Source organism: Gymnoscopelus microlampas, assembly GCF_963454915.1.
Source record: "Gymnoscopelus microlampas genome assembly, chromosome: 17".
NCBI lineage: Eukaryota > Metazoa > Chordata > Actinopteri > Myctophiformes > Myctophidae > Gymnoscopelus > Gymnoscopelus microlampas.
Genome location: NC_139954.1, coordinates 27,095,249 through 27,107,857, shown reverse-complemented (window position 1 = coordinate 27,107,857; position 12,609 = coordinate 27,095,249). Strand labels below are relative to the sequence as shown.

Sequence of the window (12,609 nt, the reverse complement as noted above, 5' to 3'; positions counted from 1 at the left end):
ACACTGCCCTGCTAATCAGAGCCATTTAAAAAAAACAACTCTGCACAGAGCCTTGGAAGACATCCAGCAAGCTGATTACACTCCTGGTAGCTCTGGATGTGTCCCAGGGGCCCCTGTGGTCTTTTCGTGCCACCCTGCACAAAAAAAAAAAACAAACCAATCATTTCCCCTGATGGGAAGTGTGTCATACCCAAACAGGCTGAGTGGGAGAGCCCCCACAACAGATACACTGCCCCCTGCCGTTTGAGAGCAATGACTCAAAACAAACTACAATCTCTGTCATGCAAGCAATCTGCTTCAGAATGAATGATCACAGGACAAAACATGTGTTCATAGCAGGTATAGTCCGGGAGTCATGGGGCTTAACGTGGTTTCGTCGGTAAAAGTTTTTTTCTCAACTGATTCTTGCTGCTGGGGGTCCCCTCTTAAGGATTCAAGAGGGTGCCCGGTGAAATCCCTTGAGCATTTTTTATTATTAACCCCTTAATGCCCAAAACACTAAAAATTCACCCAAAATAGACTTCTATAGTATTTCATGCAAAATACTTGATCTAATTGCTTAAAATTTGCTTTCTACAGTGTGTATCCATGTAAGTGGATGTGTACAGTGCATTAGATTTAATATTTGTAAACTTTTAAATATTAACCCCTTCATTCCCAGAACAACTTAATCTTTAAACTGTGATATTGTGAAATAGAACATGTACAGAAATCAAATCAAATGCATCAGATCTGCTTTCTACTAAGTCTAATAGTGGACCTGGTCATGTTTCCTTTTGGATGAATGCATATTAACCCTTTGAGGCCAACCGTCATTAACCCTTAAATGCCCAAAACAAAAAAACGTTTTTTATGGCATTTTATGCAAAAATATTGATTTAGCGCATAAAATTTGATTTCTACAGTGTTTATCAATGAACGTGGATGTGTAAAATTTTGTTTTTTGATTTCACATTAGAACATTTCATAGATATTAACTCCTTCACACCCGAAGCACCAAAATCCATTAAAAATGTTGATTTATGACATGTTATGCACAGTAAATCAATTCAAATGCTTCAAATTAGCTGTATAAGAAATGAATAATGTTTATGTGGAAGTGGTCATATACAGCATATCCCATATTAAGGTCCAATGATACCAACTAACCACATTTTCCTGAGACACCAGAATCAGAGACAAGAACCAAGTTTAAAGGAATTTATAAAAGAAAAAGGAAAGAATCCTATCTAAAACTGTCTTGAGCATCCTACAACATAACAGTGACAGGACAATGTGCATGGCAAACCATGTACTCTGCAGCTGCATTTTTTGGAATTGCATGGGTTGTCAGTTTTGCAGCCACATTTAATCATTTGCAAAATGTAGTCTGGGGCAGGTTTGCAACCTTCAGGTAGAGTGGTTGGGCTCAGTGACCTGTTAGTTATGTCTTTTTCCCATCCAAACTTCACTGGGTCGCATGCTGGTGGAAGATACCCGTCAACGGACGCTGCTTGCAGCCTGCGGGCCCGACCAGGCGCGGAGGGACCACGTGCGGAGAGGCCTCGGTGGCCTGTCCTCCGCACTCCTCCGCGGCCGACCCCGGCCTAGCGAGACCGAGACGCACAGTCTGACCTAGTTGCCCTGCCACGGACCGCCTGAGGGCCCCCGCTGTCGGCCTCGCCTCAAGCCCCATCACACGGCTCGGCGAGGAGATCCGTATGCGGCGGGGGCGCAAAGGCGCGCTCCGGAGACTCCGTTTCTCAAACCCTGCTTGCGTCGCGTACTCCGGCGACCGACCAAACAGCTGCGTACCGGGCCACGGGCGCCGATCCCCCGTAACATGCCGTCGACCTGGCTAGGGGGCAAAGGAGGAAGTGGTGACCGTCATAGTGCACGCCGCCGGGAGACTATACCTCCGAGATTCTGCGGCCGGCTCCGGTCAACTCCCCCGTGTCCTGTCTATCCGTATCCCGTTTGATAGGCCGTGTGTTCTTTGTGGCGTACCTATCGTCGGTGTCCTTTCACTGGTTCCGCTTTTTGCGTCCAGACACCATGATTTGACGGTAAGGTACAAATCCAGTAAATGATACCTGGGAGAGCTCTAACCCGCGTGCGGTGCGGTGCCACTTTGCCCGGTGCAAACCGGTTATCGTGGACCGGCGCCGGGCGTTGGTTAACTTTTCCTGTGGGCTCTGTTCGTTCAGGGCCCTCTCACGTGCCGGCCGGACCAATCACATGCTAAGCAGACACAAAGAACTGAACATGCCAAGCGAGAACCCGGGACGTGGGAGACAGCAGGTTCGGGGGCGTAAGCACCGGCGTTGGACCGTGGAGGAGGTCAACGAGCTACGAGTTCTTATGAACCGTCCCAGAGATACCTGGTCGTGGAAGTCCGTGGCTAAAGACCTGGGGCGGGGGAGGACGGAGGAGCAGGTGAGGGGTAAGGCTTGTAGCCTTGAAAAGGCTGACCGTGCAAGAGGCGGTCGTCCCCCAGTCGTGCTGGATGATGAAACACTCGTCCTGACACGATTCCGTTACAGCCCGCGTTGATGAAACAGGCGCTTCGACGTCTTGTAGAAGACGCGGGTATTGATGGGGTCAGACTGGGGGAAGACTCCGACCTCTTTTTGAAGATTGAAGAGTGTTCGGTGCGATCCATTGAAGCCAAAGCTAACTGGCTAATTAGTAGCCTGGGGTCTCCGCCGAAACAGTTGCGTCGCCAGAGAGAGATAAGTGGAGAAGTGCCTGGCAGAAGGGGCAGTTGCCTGCAAATGTTTCACCGCCGGGTGTTTCTGAGGCGGCTGTACCACTGTGATAGGAAGCGGTTAGCCAAAACTGTCCTAGACGGGGACAATGTTATCGGGTGTCCGATACCCATGCATGGAATACATCGTTTCTACCAAAATGCTTGGGGGCTAGAGCGACCGTTTCTTGGACTGGGCCATTTCCGTTCCTTCGGTGGGGCTGACAATACTATCCTCGGCGATTTGATCTCGGGTGAAGAGGTTCACTCTTGTCTCCAGCGCATGCAGAATGGCAAAGCGGCCGGTCCCGACGGTATCACTCGTTCTGAGTTGCTACTATGGGACCCTGACGGCTCGCAACTCGCGCACATCTACTCATCGTGGTTGGTCGCTGGCTATGTCCCCCAGTGCCTGAAGCGGTGCCGTACGACGCTTATCCCTAAAAGTGATGACCCCGCCAAGCTAGTCCTACTTGGCAACTGAAGGCCCATTACCATCGCCTCGGTGATTATCGGTCTCTTTTCCCGTATCCTCGACGGGCGAATGAGAGCCGCCTGCCCCTTACACCCTCGACAGCGGGGGTTCATTCCCTCGTCTGGCTGCTCGGAGAACTTGATGTTACTCGAGTCAGCGTTAAAGCACAGTAAGGGGCAGGGCAAACCTTTGGGCGTGGTGTTCATCGATTGCCAAAAAGCGCTCGATACGGTCTCGCATCAACACCTCCGGGCGGTGCTGGAGGGGCGGGGTCTCGACCGGCACATGGCGGACGTAATCTTTGCGGGCTACGATGGATGTACGACGAGGGGTGTGGGGAAGGGACATCACCAGAAATGAAGGTGGGTGTGAAACAAGGTTATTTCCTTGTCTCCCCTACTTTTCAATCTAGCGGTTGATCCATTAATCACCACTATCGAACGCGAAGGGCGGGGATTCTCCTTCGGGGATGTCTCCGTGGTGGCGATGGCGTTTGCTGACGATCTAGCATTGTTTAGTGACTCAAAGGAAGGCATGCGGAGAAACTTGAACATTCTGGGGGCTTTCTGACAACTTACCGGCATGCGGGTTAACGCCAGTAAGTGTCATGGGTTCTTTATCGAAAAGAAGGGCGGCCGGCTGACCTACAATGTTAACACCGATTGGGCCTTTGACGGTGAGCGGTTGCACCTGATCGATCCTGCTGGTTACGAGAAATATCTCGGCCTCAGAGTGAGCCCGCTTGACGGTTTTTCGGCTCCGGCCTGCGAAGCCTCGATCTCCGCGTGGAGTGACAGGATCGGCAGGGCACCCCTCGATCCCCGAATGAAGTTTGATCTGTTGAACCGCTTTGCCCTACCGAGGGTTCTTTACGCCGCGGATCACATAGGCACCGCCCCCACACCCTTGAGGGATGTAGACAAGGCTATCCGGGTCAGAGTGAGGGAGTGGTTCCGCTTGCATCAATCGTCTAGCAACGGGATCCTCTACTCAAGCAATTCCGATGGCGGCATCGGCCTCTTGCAGCTCCGCTCGGTTGTCTCTGCAGCCCAGGCCCGCCGAGCCTTCCGACTCAGAATCAGAATCAGAATCAAACTTTATTGTCACATCACATTACTCGGGTTGTCCAATGACAAGGTTATCCGGAAGGTGGCTCGCGCGGTTATTGGGGCGGATAAGTTGAGGCAGTGGTGGCTTAGGGCTGGGGGAATATATATATATATATATTTTTAATGTTTTTTTCTTTTCTTTTTCCCCCCCAGGGGAATATGTTCTGTAGATATTTTTGTGCAGGATGCTCAATATGGAAGGCCTGAAAGGGTTAATGTGCATTCATCCAAAAGGAAACAAGTTCCACTGTTGAAAGCAGTTCTAATGCATTTGATTTGATTTGATTTATGTGCATGTACAATATCACAGTTTAAAGATTATGTTGTTCTGGGCAGGAAGGGGTTAATATTAAAACATGCATAAATATTAAATCTAATGCACTGTACACATCCACTTACATGGATACACACTGTAGAAACCAAATTTAAGCATTTAGATCAAGTATTTTGCATGAAATACCATAGAAGTCTATTTTGGGTGAATTTTTAGTGTTTTGGGCATTAAGGGGTTAATAATAAAAAATGCCCAAGGGATTTCACTGGGCACCCTCTTGAATCCTTAAGAGGGGACCCCCAGCAGCAAGAATCAGTTGAGAAAAAAACTTTTACCGACGAAACCACGTTCAGCCAAAAATCACCCTTTGACTCCCGGACTAGTATATGTTAGATCAGGGATGAATGTGATATATCTCACCTTGTTCTATATTGAGCCTCTCCCATGATCAAAATACATGAAATATGCAAATACATTGAAAATGGTCATTTTGTTAAACAATAAATTAATTTATATTTAATTCAATATATTCAGTTACATTCATTAATTTACATTCATGAGAGAGACCATTTCAGGCATGACAATAGTGCAAAGATGCTACTGTATATAAGCTTACATAGCAATCACATCCACTGGAATACATTATAAACATGCTTTAGCTGTCAACCATTCACACTTTAGATCATATTACTGAACATTTCAGACTAAAGATGACATTTATCCCTGACAAGGATTGACTTTGGGAACATATGACTGCAGAAGAAAGCATGTGAATCAGATGACACATAACACTACATTTTCAATAAAACAACTTTTGAAGAGTATCATTCAGTCATTCATGTTTGAATATCTTACCATGAGTTCACCTTCAGCAGTAGAAACAACATGACATATGACTGAGTACATTGAGCATTGCAGAATGCTTATCTAAATGAGTCTGACAAACTAGTTGTTAACTGGAATGACTACTGCATCTACTTCCTTCTACATTACTATAAAGCTTTAGTCCTGTCAGCATGTATGAAGGAATTAAATTCCAACCTTACTGAATACAGGAATTCATTTACAGTCAATCATTGATTGAGCTTTGGCCCTGAAACTGTAAATGCTTAGTTTAGGCAAGTTTGTCAAACAAAATCTATCTGATGGAGGAGCAATAAACTACACGTTCAGCAGTGTCTAACCATGGCTTATCAAGAAACAGCTGACATGAACTTAAAACCAGGGGAACATTTTCAAAGGCCGACAATTACCATTTTTGCAAGAATAAAGGTAGTGGCACCTGTGTATCATACCCATGATGCATTGCACAAACAGCCAGAGACGGTCTTTGCACAGAATTTGTGACGCTAGGTTCTGGGAGGAAGGTTAGACAGTGACTGCATGACCCTCAAACTCCCAGATTCTGTGCTTGCAAAGCAAAATTGTTACAATTAATAAGCTTGTATTCTTATAAATCAACCAAAAACATTAATTCTGTTCAGAGATAACAGAAAATAACAATTGAATCAATAGTAACTTGAAATTTAAGATATCAACCAAGGTAAAGATTACATTTAGGCTACAGTTTACCCAAACAGGTAATTAGAGGATTTAATTTTTAAGACTCATGCCTCGGGTTATTCTGACTCGAATTACAAAGTACATTTATTAAAGGGAGTAGAAGACTTCTAGCATTGTTTGCATGCTCTCAATCCTTAAAAGCATATCACAGAAAATGAGGTAACGTTAGCGAATAAGAACACATTCAGAGTGCTGAGTCATTTACTTTAAGTTTTGGACGCATGTACTATGTGGTTGAAATCACCTGGTGTCACCTGGTGTTAACAGTCACCCTATACCCACCCAGAGTGTGAAATGCCACTCAAAACTCCAGGATAACTCGGAAGTGGTTGTCGATGGAGGCGGGTTTGTCCTCAAAGTGCAGCTTCTTGTTCACAGATGCACCAAAGTCTTCCAGGATCTTGACAAAGTGTCTGTGCTCGCGGCCCACCCAGGCCCGCATGGGATCACACACCTCGTAGGGCGTCACATGGGCATGGATGGCCACGCCGCTCCCGGCTAATGCCTTCAGCACTCGTTTGTCCGTCACCCAGGTCTCACTGCCGCCAGGGTGACCCCCGTCCAGCCAGAACATGTCAGCGATGCGTCCGATGAAGGGTGACAGCGCCGGGTCGGCATAAGCGCCAGCCAGTTCGTACGCCATCTGGTTCAGAACCACGCAGCCTTTGCTGAAACCCACCAGAGTCAGGGAGAAGCCGGAGGGGATGGTGCCAGCACCTCCCGGTGGTGGAAGGGGGTTGGGCAAGTTGGCTCGATCCATGCCACGACTCAGGAGCGCCCTGAAATCAACCACGCTATTTAGTTTCAATGGAGGATACAGCTTTCTAGAATGACGCTTCGTGATACGATGTGTTGTTAGTTTGTAGATCAGCTATTTTCAAATAGCCGAAGTATAACGTTTTAAAATAATTGTAGTGGAGTAAAAAGTACAATAAAAAATACATTTAAATACTCAAGTTAAAGGTAGGGTAAGTGATATTTTTGGGTTAAAACAAAAAGTATTTTGTTAAAAGGTTAAAGCACTATATTCTGATAGTAATCATTGCTATAGAGTGTTTGTTCAGTAACAGGAGTCTCCCCAGCTCTTTAATAAAAAGAAAATACATTTTCCGGTAGGTGTCAAAATCTCAGCCAATCAGGAGAAAGTACCCATTTTTAAGCTTCATTTTCATAGTGTTCCAGTTCCAATTTTGTCTGCTCATTTCTTAGTGTCATCACTTCCAATTCCACTTGTTTAATCTATATCCTGATTGAGTTCTCTATCCTGATTGGATTGGAAACTGAAACTGAAACGAAAATGCATTTTCTGTTTTATAAAGAGCTGGAGAGACAATGAGACTCCTGTTACTGAACAAACACTCTATAGCAATGAGTACTATCAGAATATAGAGCTATTTAACACTTATATTAACCAAAGCAAATCACTTACCCTACCTTTAAGTAAAAGTACCAAAAAGGTGTAATTGAGTAAATGTACTTAGTTACTTTCCACCACTGCCTCCCACTGACTGGTCGAAGTTGATGGCTGAACATCGCAAAATGATAATGATGAGTGACCAACCTGAGGTGTTGAAAGGCCCCAAAATCAGGCGAGTAGGGGGAGTGCTCGGGCGCTCCGAACATGTTGCTCTCCACAAAGTTCTGGTAGCAGCTGAACTTGTGCAGGTACAAGAGGGAGGCTCGCACCACCCATATGTACTGTCCGGGGAAACGGCGTCCCAGAGCCAGTGCCGTCTGCTCCAGACTCCAGGACAACCACTGGGATCCCTCTGGCTGCACAGCCATCTCCTCCTCAAAGTTCTGCACAACACAAACATATGAGACGGATTGTTATGACTAGGGAGGCACGATACTGGAATTTTGACTTTATATTTAGCCGATAATCGATTAATTGCGTGGTTGAATTGATTAATACCAGCATTGCAACACAAGATACAGGTAGAGTTTGGCTTACACCGGTTGTATAATACTGCAATTATAGGTACAGATGCAGACTTCTAAAAAACAGTGCATTCTTATTACGTAATTGGCCTGGATGCACATTTCAGTTCAAACAACTTAAATGTAGTACTTAACATTTTTACAACTGGCTTTATTTGTTCTACAGGTAGACCCTTTTGGATGCTTTCCCAGAAGACTGCCGTCCCTATTTTGGAATTTTACTATAAGCTCAGAAGGCTGTGCTTGTAGATTGTCCATTTTTGCTGTTTTTATTTATTTAAATAAATAAATAAGTATCCAACTATTTAGTACAGTGTATGGCCTGTTTTGGCCATTGCACCATATCTGATTATTGGTCCTGTCATTGTCAGTCATCTCTTTGTATATTTAAGTAATAGGCTTTGTATATTATAGATTTCATATCTGCTGCCCTGTGCTCATTTTGTTTAGGCTATAAAGCCTAAAAGGCAAACTCATTTTGTATTCATATATTCCAATGTTCAATGCCAAAAACACAATTAAATCATTGATCACAATTATCTGCATGATAATTAATCGTGTCATTAAACTAAAAGGTCATGATCATGACAACCCTATTACAGACCATCAGGACCATAAAGTGTGGACACCAAATGGAGCCTGTGTGAAAACAATGACCCCATTCATTTGATGTGTAAATATCCTGCACATTCAAAATCAATCCTGAGAAATATTGAGACACGGTGGGATCTTCTGGGAACACCGACACTTCTTTGGAGAGCAGAGGAAATGGAAATTAAAAGTGCAGTAATATTGGACAGGTTCACTCCTCTGGAAATGCGTGTTGAAACTAGAACACAAAGCTGATAAGCCAAGCAATGTTAAATCCCCTCACTTTTCTGATTTGGCTCTTAATGAGTTTGCTGAGAACACAAAGAAAAGGTTTGGAGGTGATTCTGTGATAATCTAGTTGTTATTAGCTAAAGCTGGAAGGAAATTAGCATGGCTGCTCAATTCATTGTGCAAGTGCTTCAATTTGGAAACATTTTACACCATACATGGGCAACTGGCGGCCCGGGGGCCACATGCGGCCCCCACATTCACTTAATGCGGCCTGCAGGTTAATATTGGAATACTGATATATTATTTCAGCTGTTACAATTCCAAACATGCAAACATGACCCGCTTTAATTACTTCAGTCTGTATTAGACTTGACTAGTATAACATTTCTATTGTCTTTTTTATGTCCAATGTATTTATAGTTGAGTTCCTAAAGTTAACATTTATTACTAAATGCATTTGAAATTAAATAAAAAGGACACTTTTCAGGATTCCAATTCAAAAGTAGCAAAAATAGCAGATCTACAAGTTCAAAACGTGTCGCACTGTGACGCGTTTCGAGCTTGTAGATCGGCTATTTTTGCTACTTTTGTGTGACATAGAATGGCCCGACAGACAGTATATGCTGTGTGGCCCTCTGGAGTGAGTGTGGAAATACAGTGGCCCTCTCCATCATCAAAGTTGCCCACCCCTGTTTTACACAATATGACAGTAGAATTGGTTACGTTCAAATAACTCATGTCATTATACATAGTGCCTGCCTGGCCTGCTGGAGGTGAAAATAGCATTGTAAAACGTTCAACAAATAATCACGATAATGACTAAATGAGCTTATGACTCTATTTGTGAGGGAAGGTTGACTCAGCACATTTGCATGTCATTGTCCAGTACACGTTGTAACCACTAGAGGCCATTAGTGGTCACCTTCCGGTACTCAAATGTGACCATCCTGAAGTTTGTTGATGATGCCACTGTCTGACAGACAGCCTACAGAGAGAAAGTGAGAGCCCTGATGACATTGTGTTGTCAGGATAACAACCTCCATCTCAACAACAGCAAAACAAAGGAGATGATCGTGGACTACAGGAGGCTGCAGGGTCCTCACGCCCCTCATTCACATCAACAGCAGCTTCAAGTTCCTCAAGGTTCACATCAACAATGGAGAGCGTGAACAGCTTGTTAAAGTTTCAATGTTCAACGCCAAAAACTGTTGAATCATGAATTGCATTAAATGCGTTGCATTGCACTTGTATTACAATTAATCGTGACAGCCCTACTCATACCACGTGGGCACCGTCATCAAGGAGGCAAGTCCACCGTTCTTCTTCCCCCGCAGAGTGAAGAGGTTCTCTGTAACTTCAACAGGGTACCCTGACTGGCTGCGTTACTGCCTGGTACAAACAAATTGCTTTTGAACTCTAAATGTTAAACTGTAAAACAAATATGGCCTGTGCAGGTTTTATTCACATTTTGTGTTTCCATATTTCTATTTTTCAGCATTATACTGCACTCTAGAATGTTCACTTAACTGCCACCACTGTAGCCATATGATTAAATTACACAGACACCGTCTGACGCAATGTGTAGCCAAAGCTGAGCGAATCAGAGAATCATCAAGGACACTGGCTACCAATGTATCCAAAGCCATAACACCAGAATTCTGAAACGTTTCCACCTGCCTACCATCAGACTATTCAACTAGCGCTGAGTCTGCCTGTCGCTAGGCTGTCCTGACAACACAGGACACCACACAGGATTGTTTTCGGTGTCTTCTGCCACAGCGGATGACCTGTGTCCATCTGCTGCTGTTTTCGGCATCTTCCTCTGTGACTCCAGCCACCTGCATGACTCTTTCACCGCATCCATAAACCTCCTCTCCTACTCTTGCCCGGCAGCTCCATCTTCAGCATCCTTCTCCCTCCTCTGCACATGTCCAACCCATCTCAACCTCACTTCTAATCTCGGCTGATCCTCTTGTCACTCCTAATGTAGAATCCTCAATTCTACCACGTCTTTTCGTCAGTGCCACCGTTTCCTACAGCCTGTGTACAGCTTGGATTATTTTCTGTGTTTATGACTATATGACTGTATACTCTGTCACCAAGTTATTATATCTGCTGATTTTAAACTGCCTCATTTCACTGATATTTTCCCTATGCATCTTATGTACACATACAGAAACTGTCATTATATTTGCTGCTATTCTAACTGCCTCCTCCCACTGCTATTTTAACCTCGTATATATTATGCACCAAGTTATACAGTATATTATGCATCTTATGTGTACATTTCACACTACATACTACAATATAAAGTTTTTAAATATTAATGTACAGGATTGTTGATTTTTGATATCTGTGGCTTTTTGAAATTCATTTTGTATTTTGTATATTTTCTATTTTACCTTTTTATCCTATTTTATTTGTATTGTTATCCACATTGTTGAGGAAACTTGAAGTAAGAATAAGCAAGAATTGCACTCCCTACACCAACTGTATTGTACAGTATGTTTGTCACAATAAACAAATCTGTTATTTTGGCCTTTATCATAATGCTGCTGTTTTGTTGAAGTGAATTAGGTGCTTACACATTAAATTAGTTACATTATTAACTGTGATGCTGATGAATAACTGGTAGTATGGCATGACGAGGCAGTTCATTCATAATCACGTGCTATGAACATTACCATATACCATTACACAAACTAGATCATATATTTTCGATGCATTTGATAGTCGTAATAATTGTAAACTCTGTCTACACAGTACAATCCTCAGTGTTAATTATGGGCTGAAGTGGTTAATGTATGTTTTGTAATAATAATAAAAATCTACAAAGTAACTAAAGTTTTCAAATAATTGCAGTGGAGTAAAAGTATAATATTTGCCTCTGAGATGCAGTGGAGTAGAAGTAAAAGTATTAAATAATGGAAATACTCCAGTAAAGTAAAAAAAAATACCTCAAAATTGTACTTAAGTACAGTACTTGAGTTCATGTACTTCAGTTACTTTACACCACTGCAGGTTGAAAGAAATTCAAATACTAGACCTGAATGTCACCGGGGAAGAAGACAACATGCGATCCAGATCCACCGTCCTGGACCTCTGGGTCTGATGATCCGCATCCCGAAGGCCGTAGCAGCAGCAGGTCGTTGGCTCGCTCTGGGTGGGATCCAAGGACACCGACCAGACGCTGGAGCCTCTGCGGGCTTGCAGTGCTTGTATCCGGGGTACCTGGTTGACACAGTGGCCCGGGGAGCAGGGAGGAGGAGGAGGCCGACGTGGAGCTCATGACTCCGGCTGCAGCGATCAGAGAAAAGCCCCCTGCGAACCTGCGGACGACGAGCATGAACTAGAATCTAAAATGCTTTACTTTTCATTTATGCAATCTATCTGCTTCCATCATAAACGTGATATAAATATAAAATATATATAGATACGAATATAAGTGCAGTGGTGTTCTTCGTTTAGTTCTGAGGCTGAGCTCTGTTTCTGTTACATTGCTACATTTTTGTTCGGAGCTTCGAAGAACCACGGAAATCATTATTTCTGTTAGTGTTAAACATGTTTCTATCCGCCAGGTGGCGCCGTGGGTTCAAATGACTGTCACAGAAGTCTGACGTAATGTACGCATCCTACCTGGGTCGCGGTTTTTCCCCCATTCAAAATTCCCATAGACGTATTTAATACGTTATATTATACC

At 43.9% G+C, this 12,609-nt stretch overlaps 1 protein-coding gene across 1 annotated transcript; it reads right to left on the bottom strand.

Annotated features, from left to right (window-relative positions):
* Nucleotides 1-5,098: 5,098 nt before the first annotated feature.
* Nucleotides 5,099-12,486, bottom strand: cUnh2orf69 (chromosome Un C2orf69 homolog). Its single transcript, XM_084083785.1, has 3 exons — nucleotides 11,956-12,486; nucleotides 7,708-7,946; nucleotides 5,099-6,925 (listed from the first exon to the last, which is right to left on the bottom strand). The coding sequence occupies exons 1-3, from the start codon at nucleotides 12,253-12,255 to the stop codon at nucleotides 6,448-6,450; spliced, it is 1,017 nt and encodes a 338-aa protein (XP_083939911.1). The 5' UTR covers nucleotides 12,256-12,486; the 3' UTR covers nucleotides 5,099-6,447.
* Between the last annotated feature and the right edge of the window lie 123 nt (nucleotides 12,487-12,609).

Coding starts and splice junctions, on each gene's coding strand:
- cUnh2orf69 (XM_084083785.1), bottom strand. CDS start 12,255: ATGCTCGTCGTCCGCAGGTTCGCAGGGGGCTTTTCTCTGATCGCTGCA. Junction 7,947..11,955: donor TCTTCCCCGGTGACATTCAG/GTCTAGTATTTG, acceptor TGTGTTGTGCAG/AACTTTGAGGAGGAGATGGC. Junction 6,926..7,707: donor GGGGCCTTTCAACACCTCAG/GTTGGTCACTCA, acceptor GGTTGATTTCAG/GGCGCTCCTGAGTCGTGGCA.